Below are 12,498 nucleotides of genomic sequence, written 5' to 3'. Positions count from 1 at the left end.
AGTGGTACTGTTGACTAGTTTTCAAGCACATTTTTAGATCCCATTCATGCTGAAGAATAGTTTAAAGAAAAATACAGACGTTTATGGTTTTTAAAGAAAGGCCCAATGCACTGTTTGAGTTCCTAAAAGAGGATCCTGATTGAAAAGTAAGCAATCGGTGACATTACAGCTTCCACTAATGTAAGACACCAGCATGTTTGCTATTATATCAAGACCATGTTCCCTTGATAACGAGTTAAGTTTCTACATTATTTAGCTATAATAAAGTCTTGAGGAAAATTTGAATATGGTAGTTTGTAAACAGTTGGGTAGAAATATCGCTAATCAGATTAAGTAGGAGAATATAAAATTGAGAGAAAATGAGCTCCCTCAGTGTGCATCATATCAAAAATAAATTGAGGCTAATGACTTTTTGATTGAGTCCATAGCACCAGTTATAATAGTATGTGACTAAAAGAAAGATGATTATGGTCCTAGAACCAGTGGGAAGAAAATAAACCTGTTTTAATTCAAATTGTCTGCCAGAATATGTTATTTTGAACAAAGAAATACACATTATTGTTGAGAAAGTAGCCTGTTCGTATATACACTCAAATAAAAAGCGAAATACTAATAACAGGAAAAATAACTATAAAGAAAAATGCTAGTTAGCAATCAAATGTGCAATTCAGTAATGTGATACCCACACACTCTCAAAATGTTTGTGTGTGGGTGTACAGGGGTGAATACATTTCAGATTATATATGACAGAGCCTTATTAGTAGTCTATTTTGATCAATTATATATGGCATTCTCAATCTTTGTGGTGGTGTGAAAAATACTACTAGCATTAACGTATTGATGTTAGAGAACATTTTGTTTAGCAATTATAACGTACTAATTGAGGGACATCATAGCAGGCATGCTGCTAAGCTAGATCATGTAACAAATGATATGTTGAGAGAAGACCCATGATGGACCAGAATATTAGTACCACTGTATCTATGGTGGTACCACCATATTTGCTTTAACAAAAGCCATTCCTGTTATTGGCAAGTCTCAGACCATACATGACAGGGAAATATAAAGGACCCAGCAATTTGTGGATTAATATTGCTTCTTTATATAAAGTTAAATATATTTGCAAGATGAAACCCTCAGGAATTATAGCAATGAGTCAGGGAGATGATCATTCTCCCTGAACGCGCTATGTTCAGGCCTTAGGTGAGCACATTCCAGTAGTATTCAGTTTCTTTGTGGATTTCTGGGGTATCTTTAACCTAGTTGACCAGTAGATTTTGTGGACTAATATGAAGGCCTATAAACTGAGAACAAAATGCTAAATCTCATCAAGGTTGTGAACAAAGGTAGCTAGACACAGGTTTCTGCTGGGTCAGATCACAGCCTGTAATCCAGTAAAGAATCAAGGAAAACACCTCAAATATTTTATACCTAGTTTGCCTTAAATCGATAAGATTGACATTTCCTATTTTGATGGTTATGAATTGCAGAGCGATGAGGGGAAAGTGGGCTTCGAGAATTTTTCAGAGATGTTTTGAGCTCTGAACCAAGAGGTGAGGTAGGTGCAGCCCATCTAGCAGTTGCAGTGAAGGTAAGTAAATCGTGTATTGTTCAGTTAATTAAAACCTTAACAGAGTGCAACCAGACAGTGCAATTCGAAATCAAATAATAAAAAGCATGATGTTTGCAGAATCATGGCCAACAATTACAAACATAATGTAAGGTAAAACCTCGAGCATCACTGAGTGAGTGCAGCGAATGTAAGAGGTGGCATTCACCAGCCATGAGCGGGAGCATTATCAGGAGGGTCTAAGTGTCTCTTGGACACCTCAGTAAATCAGAAGTGTGCATTGTACTTCTCCCTGGAGTTTCCTCATGAGTAATCTCTGTGGGGCATCTTAAATCATATTGGCCTTTTCCAGTATATTGTGTGTTTCCATCATTCTCAAGAAAGATAAGGAATATCAGACATCACATGGTTAGGTCACATGAATTACTCCAGCATCACTTTCCAGAATTCGAGATGTAAGTCTATACCCTCCATGGGAGCTCCAGCTCCAGAAGATCCAATGTGTATAGCAGCCTTAAATACAACCTTAGGGGCTTATCTTCTGCTTGCAAAAGTTTTGAAAGTGGTTCAGGCCGCTAGATGCCCTTCCACAACATTTGGATATTGTGGAAGACAGAGAATGGTGCTTACAAGGAGATGTGATCCAGTTTACCCTTTTCACAGCACATGGCAGTCTTAATATCGGAATTGTCAAAAGACAATTTGTTTATTTGCCTGGTTTTTGCATATCCCAGAAAAGGAGTAGTTTCTACCTATTGTTTCTTGCAGAATGCCTTTCACTTTCATTGTTCTGTTGTAGGTCATCAATCAAGTGCTAAGATGATGGCTCTTGTTCTTTGCATTCTGATTCTTTCCATTTGTTATTGCTGGAAATGTTTGCCCCACTTGCCGTTGACTCCAAGCACTACATCTTCCTCGGTAACCTCAACTTCCACCTTGACGACCCCAAAGACACAAACACCGCCAATCTCCTGGAAAGCATGAGCAACATCAGCCTGACCCAACTGGTCACCAACCCCACACACAGAATAGGACACACGCTTGATCCAATCCTCACCACCGGCGACCGAGTCAAGTACAGCCATTTCACCGACCTTAAATGGACTGACCAAGCTACTGTCCACTTCACCATCGATGGATCCTTACGCACCACCACCAAACCTCCAAAGTCCTCCCACTGCAGCTGGGACAAAGTGACAGAGATCCAGTGGACAGACACCCTCAACACCACCCATACTTTCTTCTCACCAACCTGGAAGAGTCAGTCAAGAACTTCTCCACCTGGATCACCAACTGCACCGAGCCAGCCCTATCAAGCCTGCCAAAACCAAGAGATCCTCCAAACAAGCCAGCTGATATACACCAGGAACTGAGGACCATGAAACGTGATTGCAAACGCCTAGGAAGACGATGGCACCACAGCAAAAATCCCACAGACCGAGCCGACTTCAAGTCAGTCCTCAATAAATTCCATCATTGCCTGAAAGACTCAAAAAGATGCACCCTAGTGGACTGCATCAAAGCCAGGTACAACTACAGCAAGGAACTCTTCAACTTTGTCAGAGTTCTCCTGCCCTTCAGCCACTGAGAACACCATCCGCCGTTCCCAGGAACTCTGCAACACCCTGGCTGACTACTTCCACAAAAGGGTATCCACCATCTACAGCAACTTCAAACCACCAACCTCTACAGTCTCCTCAAGACAACTGACTCCACCCACAAACATCTACTCACCGCATGGAAGCCGCTCACTACACAGAGCACCACAGCCATCATGTACTCCACCCACTCGTGAGCACCCACGGACCCCTGCCCCACCACCTCTTCAACCTCTGGAGCAAGGAAATCAGCTGCAAACTCATCGCCATTCTCAATGCATCCATCACCACAACCAACTTCCTCATCAATGGAAACACACAGAGGTCGGACCCTCCTCAAGAAACCCTCCACCGACTCAGCAAACTCAAGAACTACTGCCCCATCTCTCTCCTCCTATTCCCCGCAAAAGTCCTTGAGAAGGCCATCAACCTCCAACTCACTAAACACCTGGAAAACAACAATCTATGGAAACCTCCCAAACTGGCTCCCACGCTAACCACAGCACTGAGACCTCCCTGGTCGCTGTCTCCAACATCAGGTTCTCCTTGACTGCGAGGAGACATCGGGCCTGATCTCCCTTGACCTATCAGCAGCATTCAACACCATATCCCACTACACCCTCATCAAAAGACTCTACCACATCGGGGTCCAGGGCCCTCAGAGGAATCGCATCCTTCCTCACAGAACTGACTCGAAAGATATGCCTGCCACCCTTCACTTTGAACCCAAGAGCATCATCTGCGGTGTCCCTGAAGGCTCATCCCTCAGCCCCACCCTGTTCAACACGTGCATGATCACCCTGGCGGCATCGTCAGAACACACAGCCTCAACATCATATCCTAGGCAGACGACATCCAGCTCATCCTCTCACTCTCAGAAGACCCCTCCACCACCAGTACCAATTTCCACAACTGCATGACGAGCGTCGCCGACTGGATGAAGACCGACTGCTTGAAGCTCAAGACAGACAAAAAGGTAGTACTTATTTTTGGGAACAACACCTCTCCGTGGAACGACACCCGGTGGCCCTCTGCACTCGGCCCCACACCAACAGACAATGCCCGGAACTTCTGCATCATCCTTGATAGCAAACTCATCATGAAACACCAGATCAATGCAGTCTCTTCCACCTGCTTCCACACCCTCCACATGCTCCGAAAGATGGCTCCTCATCAACACCAGAAAGCCTTCACCCTAGTCACCAGCAGGCTGGACTACGGCAAAAAAGCTCTATGCAGGACTCACCACCCAACTCTGGAAGGGACTCCAGACAATACAGAACTCAGCCGCCAAATTCATCCTTGACCTCCCCAAATGTACCCACATCACCCCCCCTCCCCCTCCCACTCGGACCTCAGTAACCTCCACTGGCTTCCCATCCTATAAAGATGCCAATTCAAGATGTCGACACTTGCCTACAAGCTCCTCCACGACCAAGGACCAGCATACATTAACCACCATCTGAACATCTGAACTTCCACTAACACTCCAGACACCTGTGCTCTTCCCACCTCACCCTCGCTCCCACTCCCATTCCCTGCATCCACCGAAGCAACAGTGGAGGACGCTCCTTCTCCTACCTCGCCGCCAAGTCCTGGAAAGACCTCCCCTTGCATCTCTGAACAGCTTCCCTCTTTCTGAATTCAGAAAAGGACTCAAGACCTGGCTCTTCGACTGATCCCAGCAAGAACCCTGTGCCTGGATACCCTCACGGGTGATTAGTTGCACTCTACAAATCCGAGTTGATGATTGTCCTGGTTACCAGTACTTCTGCTATGAGAGCTGAGGAGCTTCCAACACTTTCCAAAATAAGATTGTGTTGGGGGTTTGGCGCCCCTGATTCCCTAATGTGTCCTCTGAATTCAGTCAAAGGTTTGCCTTACATACATTTTAGCTCTCCTCATCCTTCTAGGGCTTTCATCATCTTAACCATTAAAGCACAATGAACTAGTTAAGATGGACATAAGATTGATCTGTTTCATATGGGTTTCTTCCGTGCTCACAAGACTAGTATAGACAAGAAACAGATTATCTTCAGTGTTTTTCTATGCAATCCAACAACTGTAAGTACTAACGTGCAATGAAATGTCTTATGATTATTCCTGAGAAAGGATTAGCAGTCAGTTCCCAGTCTATGAGATGTAGGTCAGACGCTCTTGAGGGCCTTGCCCAGTTTGGACAATTGTCAGACAAGAACATGGTCTTCACTTCAGCCATTTGGTAAGCACAACTGCCTTGACTCCAATGCAAGCACAGAGGCCTGTTTCTGGCAGGCAGTGTTACAATATTTCCCTTTCTAGCTTGGTTCTTATTTTATTCCTCCAATAATCTTGTCTTGAGCTCATCTGTATGAGCCTTTCCACATGAAAAATCCATATGGTTATGCTTTCAATAACACTTTTTCTAATTTATGGATGAAGCACAATAGGACTTTTCTGATTTTCAAGACAATATCTGTTGTTTACGTCATGGCATATTTGGCAGGGGCGGGGTCGTGATGGAACATCTGTGCCACTTCCTATTTTGAGGGTGCAGCAAACCTATGGTTGGTGCTGCAGCAACACCTCCTAGTGTTCGAGGAAAGAATTGCTCAAACAATTTCATATTCCTTCGGATGCTTTGAGAGGAGGGTTCTCAGGAAGGATGGAATATACATTAGAAACAGCGTTTCAGTAGGTAAGTTATTCTTTTAGTATCTTCATAGTGTCAGAAATATGAAGTATTTGTAAAAATGAAGTAGTATTTAAGATCTGTGTGCTGAAGATGTTTTAAGGATTATACATTAGCTAAATAAACATTATTATCATCGCCATCAGTATGTGTTAATTATAATAATCAAGTTTCAAGTTTTATTTATTATGATAAAGGAACTCCTTATGAGGTCCACATAAAAACCAAAATATACATACCAAGCAAGAGGCACATAAAATATCATATCAACACTACAAACAAAAAAATAAACATCTTAATACAGGTCCAAAAAACATGTAAAGAAACCGTACAGTTTAAAACAAAACATTTCATTAGGTGGGTTAATCAAGGCCGCCTGAAATGACAAAGCTGAAAGAATGTTGAGTTGATGGCAAATTGGTCGTAACCATCTACGCCTAAAAGGCATCAAGGCAGGACAAACAAAAATAACATGATTTAAGTCCTGGTCATACATCTGACAAAGATCACAAAGTGCTGAATGTCCGTACCATCTGGCACAGAGATCTTTCAACGGAAGCAGATTTTGTCTTATTAAGTACACTAAGCGACGAACGCCATGAGAGATGTTCCAGTACATATAAGGTTGAGCTTTCCGCAAAATACAGGACTCAATAACAGGAGTACCACCTTTTTTTAACAGCCGGGAATCTCTGTCCTGACAAAACCCCAGTTCCCATGTGGTAGATTTCAGAAGGGTTTTTAATTGATAAGAGGATAAAGAAAATAAAGTCTCTTCATCCAATTTCAATTGTGCCACGGCAAATCTGAAGTTTTTTACAAGTAAGGAATAGTCATTGAAGTTTCCCAGCAATTCATTTTTTATAAGATCTCTTAAGGTGTTAGACTCACTTTTTGCTATACCTACTACCCAACGTATAATACTAGACAAACCTTGAGCCCAGCTACTGCGTAAACCTAGTTCCTGTCGCAGGGAAGCAGTAGAATTTGCTGTACTAACAGATAATAAACTACGCAGAATTTTCCCTTCTGCGGAGTTTAAAAAACTCCACTTTCTTAGATCTATTAACTCTATTCCGTATAACAGGGAGGCAGGAACTTTTGCTCTAAAAACATCTAGAAGAATAGAAAAATGCCTTCGACCTGTGGCTTTATACAGGGATACTAAACTCTTTCCCTGTGAAATAGCCTTCCGGGAGTTATTATCCATATGTGCTTTGTCACTTAGATTATTTGTGACAATTTTGCCAAGAAAGGTATAAGATTTCACAATTTCCAATTTTTGATCCCCCACAACCCAAGGAAAGTTAGGAAATTTAGGTTTCTTCTTACCGGAGAAACACATCACTTTGCTTTTTGCCGTGTTTATCAATAGGTAATGGTTTTCAGCGTATTCAGAAAGCGCTTGCAAACGATTATTCAAGCCCTTCGGGGTAAGATCCAAAATCAAGATATCATCTGCATACATAAGGCATGCAATCGGAACTCCACCCAAGGACGGGGCAATACCAGCGCATGCTGAGAGGGCAACAGGTAAATCAACTGTATAAAGGGAAAACAGCAAAGGAGCCAGAAGGCAACCTTGCTTTAACCCATTAGAGGTAAAAATTATTTTGGATAAACCACGTTCACCTCCCAGTAGAACTCTGCACCAGGTATCTGAGTAAAGTGCGCGAATTAATTTAATAAGAAAGGGGGGCATACCTAAATCAAATAACTTTCTCCAGAGCAATATTCTATCCACTTTATCGAATGCGGTGGAGAAGTCAATAAAGGCGCCGTAAACCTGCCCACCACGAACTTTCACATATTTTTCCAAGATAACTTGAAGTGCCGTCAAGTTATCTAGAGTTCCGTGATTTTGTCTGAAACCTGTTTGTTCAATAGGCAGGATTTTAAACTCAGTTACCCATTGGTTCATTAAAATAAGAATACATTTTGCGAAAACCTTACCAATGGCATCAAGCAAAGCGATTTGGCGATAATTTTGAGGAAGATCTCTTGCCCCTTTTTTATATAAAGGAACAATGATACTTCCTTTCCAGGAAGGGGGGACTGTTCCACTAGAAAAGCAAAATTTAAATACAGGAAAGAGGATTTTGCTCCAAAGTTCACTCTGGTGTTTTAATACAGAGATGGGGACTTTATCTGGACCCATCGCACCAGAGGAACGCATGTTCATAATAGCAAATTCAATATCCTTTACCGATGGACAATCAAATATACGGGAAACATAATTAGATTCCACCATGGGCAATTGTGAATTATTATAACTGTACAAATTCTCGATATATTGGATAATAATCATATTAATACTAGATGTAAGAGATGTAGGTATTTCATGCACTGCCCATCCTGAAGGAACTGACGAAGGCGTCCTGCCCACAGTAATTACAATCTTCTCTCACTCACTTGATGATGCAGGACCTTATAGCAAACCCTTATAAGTTTTGTTTCATATATACAGTAAATGAAGAATTTCCATTTATGGATGTTTACATTTATTATAGTTGTTTCAAAGTATTATAAGTTGATTTAAGAGTTAAGTGTTGTTCTAAATGTGCCCACTCACATCTGCACAGAAAGGAGAAAGTTCTAGACTTGCCTTTTTCGTGTGAAAAATATGTTACTGCCTCACATAACAGTTGTTCTTTATCATCCAGGCTCTGTACAATTATCCGATAACGACCTTGTGTTTGCCTCCCACTGGATACCGCATGCTAGTGCAACAAGATATGGCCGGGTAAGAACCTATTGTTAAGACAATATCTCAGCATGATGTGGGAGCTTAAGGGGTTATTCCTTTCTTTTACCATTGTCTTGAAAGAACCGTGTTTGCAGTCTTCTGCTCTTCTTTGATGTGCATAACTTCTGGATATGGAATGTTCCAATGTTGCCCTCGGGTATATCGAAGTCGTACATACTTTAACGTATAGGAAGAATGCTAAGTCACACAGCTGCCACAATGAGATCTCCCACAAAAAGCTGCAATTTCAATCTCAACTGGGAGCTTCTGATTTAAAAAAAAGATTTGGGCTAAGCTCAGGACCATATGGGCATATATCCATGCAGACATATCCAGGCCCATGGCTCAGGAACCTGCTCTTCCCATAGTAGAAAAATCCCATAATGAACCAGGAGAGCCACCTACACCTGTTAGAATGTCTAGTAAATGAGCCATTCTTCTCACTGTAGAGGGCAAAGGGTTTCGCACTATGGTCTGCAGGTACAGTGGTCTCATAAAGAAAGTAACAGAACAAATGAAGGATGTGCCTGTAAGATAAAGGGAGTGAGCTTAACTTCATCTTTTGAAGCAAGGGTGGAGGATTGATAAGGCAGAACAGTGCAATAATTGGGGTGAAACCTGGAAACAAACTCCAGAGATGGATAAAAGACTTGCTCCTCAGGAAGGAAGTAGAGAAAGTGCCCCCAGTATAGAAGAATCTCTAGTTCCAAGCAGATATAACAGCATACAAAAAGGGAAGAATTGCTAGCAAAACCGTAAGTGGTACTTCTTCAGGGACTCAAAGGCAGAAACCGCTCAGTACTAGTAGAAGAGCTCATTATGGCACAAGGGATTTTACCTGGTGTCAGGATGAACTGATGTTTCTCAAGACGTGGATAACTTCTAGCTCAATACCTTTGATGGTTACTTAAGGTTCGCACAACACTCTAACAGCTTCCACTAAGTCCTGATCAGTAAAGAAAGAAAGTCCCTGAAAGTGCTCTGCAGTCCCAGGAAGTGAATCAATGTAAGTACTGGGCTCCCTCACGCACTTCATTAACAAAACCCCTGCATCCAAGACCATCATTAAGTGAACTAAGTAAATAACCAAAAAGCCAATGAAAAAGCCCACATTAAAAGGACTAATCACTAAATTGGTAGAACGATTCTTATATTTTTATTAGTCAAAAGTATTTTTTGTGTAATTTTTTCATAGGTTACATTTTTTTTAGGAATAATTGATTATACAATAGCATCATAAAAATTCATAAAAAACATGACAGACATAGACAATGCATCAGACAAAAAAGATGATGGAGGCAATGCGGTAGATAGGAACACTACGCGCGTTTCGGCTTGACAGCCTTCATCAGGTGACCGTCTATTGCAAGACAAGGGACAAAGTTAAGAAAAAGAATTGACCAACCAAATCAACGACGGTAGTTGCTCCAAAAAAGTGATAAAAATAAGAGAAACGTTGATAAGTAAATAAGTTGCAGCAATTCCTGCGATATGGAAAGGATCACTCACTTATTGATAATTACTACTCAAACTTTCCCTTTCGCAAAGGGTTCTAAGGGATTGTATGAACCTGGATAACGCTATGGCTATCCCCTGGCTCCGCTATGTCAAGCAAACCTTTAATAAATTAGGAATGATTGCCCTGTTTAATAACACAGAAAGTATTGAACCAAACTTGAAAAAGAGTCTAAAAGAAGCTTTTGAAACCAAGCTGAGCACAGCCGATGGTCAAATAAGCCTATCGGAACATCCCGTCTTAAAACAGCAACAATTTTATCTTTCTTTTAGTAAACAAATTCATGCACGCTTTTTACTAACTAGATTACGCCTAGGCACGTTGCACTTTATTGTGGCTTTTCCGAAACAGATGGGATGGGGTGAGTGGCTACCCCCCCCCTGTATGTGTGATAATATGTCAAAACAGTGCACATTGCACTTAATGCTCTTTTGCACACTATATAAAGATCCGAGGGCACGCTTTTTAAAACCAGTACTAAAGGAAAATTTTATTCGTTCGCACATAGTGGGTTTTAATTTTCTATGTTCATTGTCGACTGCTCGTATATGTTTATCTGTTCTTAGCTTCTTAAAATCTGTTTTAACCATAAGGAAAATATACGCAATGTAGTACTAAATGATTTCTTTTTCATGTATTGCTGTACTGTGGTGGTTGTCTCGAAGCTTTTATCACTTTTGATGTATGTCTATCTGTACTTTTATGGTTCAAATTTGAAATCGAATAAAGAAATCTGACTGACTACTACTCAAATCAGATTTTGCGGTACATGGTTGTGTCTGTATAAGACAATTCACTAAGAATGAGCAATTTGCTAGGGAGGCATCAGACCAAAGAGAATGTAGAAGAAGGGAACCAATATACAACATTAGGACTTCAGTTGTGATTGTCTTGCTACATTCATTCTCTTATTTTGCCAGATTTCATTTGTGCATTTAAAATTTCATTTTATAGAAGAGTAACTGAGACACAAATGTGTTTACTATGTTCTCTTGCATCGATGGTACGCTAGAGGTATTGCAGATTTATTTTAATTGAACAGCCTCTAACAAAATTAACTTCTTACTTATGATTGTGAGAAGTACCTGTTATGCAACATGATCAGCCTTAACTTGAAATTAAGAAGTGGAGTTTTAAGAATAAAAACGAACATTCTCAGGCAGCATTTAGAGTTTGAGAATCTCATTCCCTAATATGTGATACATTAAAGAGGTTGTGCTTAATGTTTTAGAGAAAGTTCAAGTGACCTTTGCACTCTGCCAATAAGTTGCAAGTTTTCTTCTGTTTTATGGTTGACAGTGCTTGCAAAACGTCACTCATTTGGCTTCTCAGCAGATTTCGCTAGAATTATGAGAGTCATTCTAAACTTGTGGCTGCTGGGGGAGGGTTGCGTGTGGAAGGCAATCTGGGGAAAATCGATCTCAACTCCTTTGTTGCCCCAGCACAGCAAGTATTTTCATGATTTATGTGTTTAAAATACCTGCCCAAATTTTTATGCTCAAATTTCATAAAATTACACACATGCAGAGCCAAGGTCTGTTTGGTGGCTAAAACTACAGGTTCTTATCACTCTGACATTGAATTGCTTTTGTAATGATAATCCTAACAAGGTAGATAAGCTCTTCCCTTAGCCTTCTTGACACTATGAATTACATGGATGATACCCTTCCTAAGTATAGGCTGGCACTAGGTATAAATATGGAACCCCCAGAGCCGCTCATTAGAACACGCCTGGACCTGTGGAAGATTCAGTAGTAGTGCCCTGCTGGCAGAGGACTGCACTGCTGTCTAAAAAGGAAGCTTGGACCTGCTTCTCTTCATACCGGGCTACCCGGAGTGACTACGAAGGATGAGTTGACTGACCTCCTTTGTGAACTACAGATACAAGCTTCAGAGGCCTGACTTCAACTGCCCAGCAACCTGCTGCAACTGGACTAGCCTGGACCTGCAACGGGACCTGCCTGAGCCCTTTTGCTGACCTCTGCTGGAGTGAGTCCTTCACTCCAAGAGGGTCCCCCAGGTCCTGGTTCCTTTGCTGACATCGGAAAATGCTCTACCAGGAAGAAAAGTTTAAAATCCTGAAGTTTGGGCTCATTGCAACTTCAAACGGACCTGTTTGTGCCAGTACTATGGCGCCATCAACAGGGAGAGGGACTATAAGGGCTTTTTTTTTTGGAGGTCCAGCATACATGCCCTATCAAGTACTCCCACCAAAAGGCATGCAGTTCCTCAGTTGTCCGTACCAATAGGACATGAGTAGGGAATCCATGATTGTGTGAGCCAATCAGGTGAACTGAAAAAGTAGGAAGGGAATGCTTCCTTTCGGAACTAGGGTCCTCACACACCCAGCCAGCTAGTTGTCATGCTTCATCATATGGGCCTGCTCCTCAGTTCAGC

General features: G+C 41.6%; 1 protein-coding gene across 2 annotated transcripts in view; it reads left to right on the top strand.

The window, feature by feature from the left end:
• The window catches only part of LOC144786124 (acyl-coenzyme A synthetase ACSM3, mitochondrial-like), a 413,227-nt gene that overhangs the window by 211,145 nt on the left and 189,584 nt on the right, over window positions 1-12,498 (top strand). For both annotated transcript variants that reach the window (XM_078665090.1, XM_078665091.1), the window contains exon 7: window positions 8,503-8,582. In XM_078665090.1, coding sequence (XP_078521216.1) covers window positions 8,503-8,582 — 80 coding nt within the window. The remainder of the gene's footprint in view (window positions 1-8,502; window positions 8,583-12,498) is intronic.

The sequence above is a fragment of the Lissotriton helveticus genome, chromosome 10 (assembly GCF_964261635.1).
Source record: "Lissotriton helveticus chromosome 10, aLisHel1.1, whole genome shotgun sequence".
Taxonomy (NCBI): Eukaryota; Metazoa; Chordata; class Amphibia; order Caudata; family Salamandridae; genus Lissotriton; species Lissotriton helveticus.
This window is presented reverse-complemented; position numbering and strand designations above follow the sequence as displayed.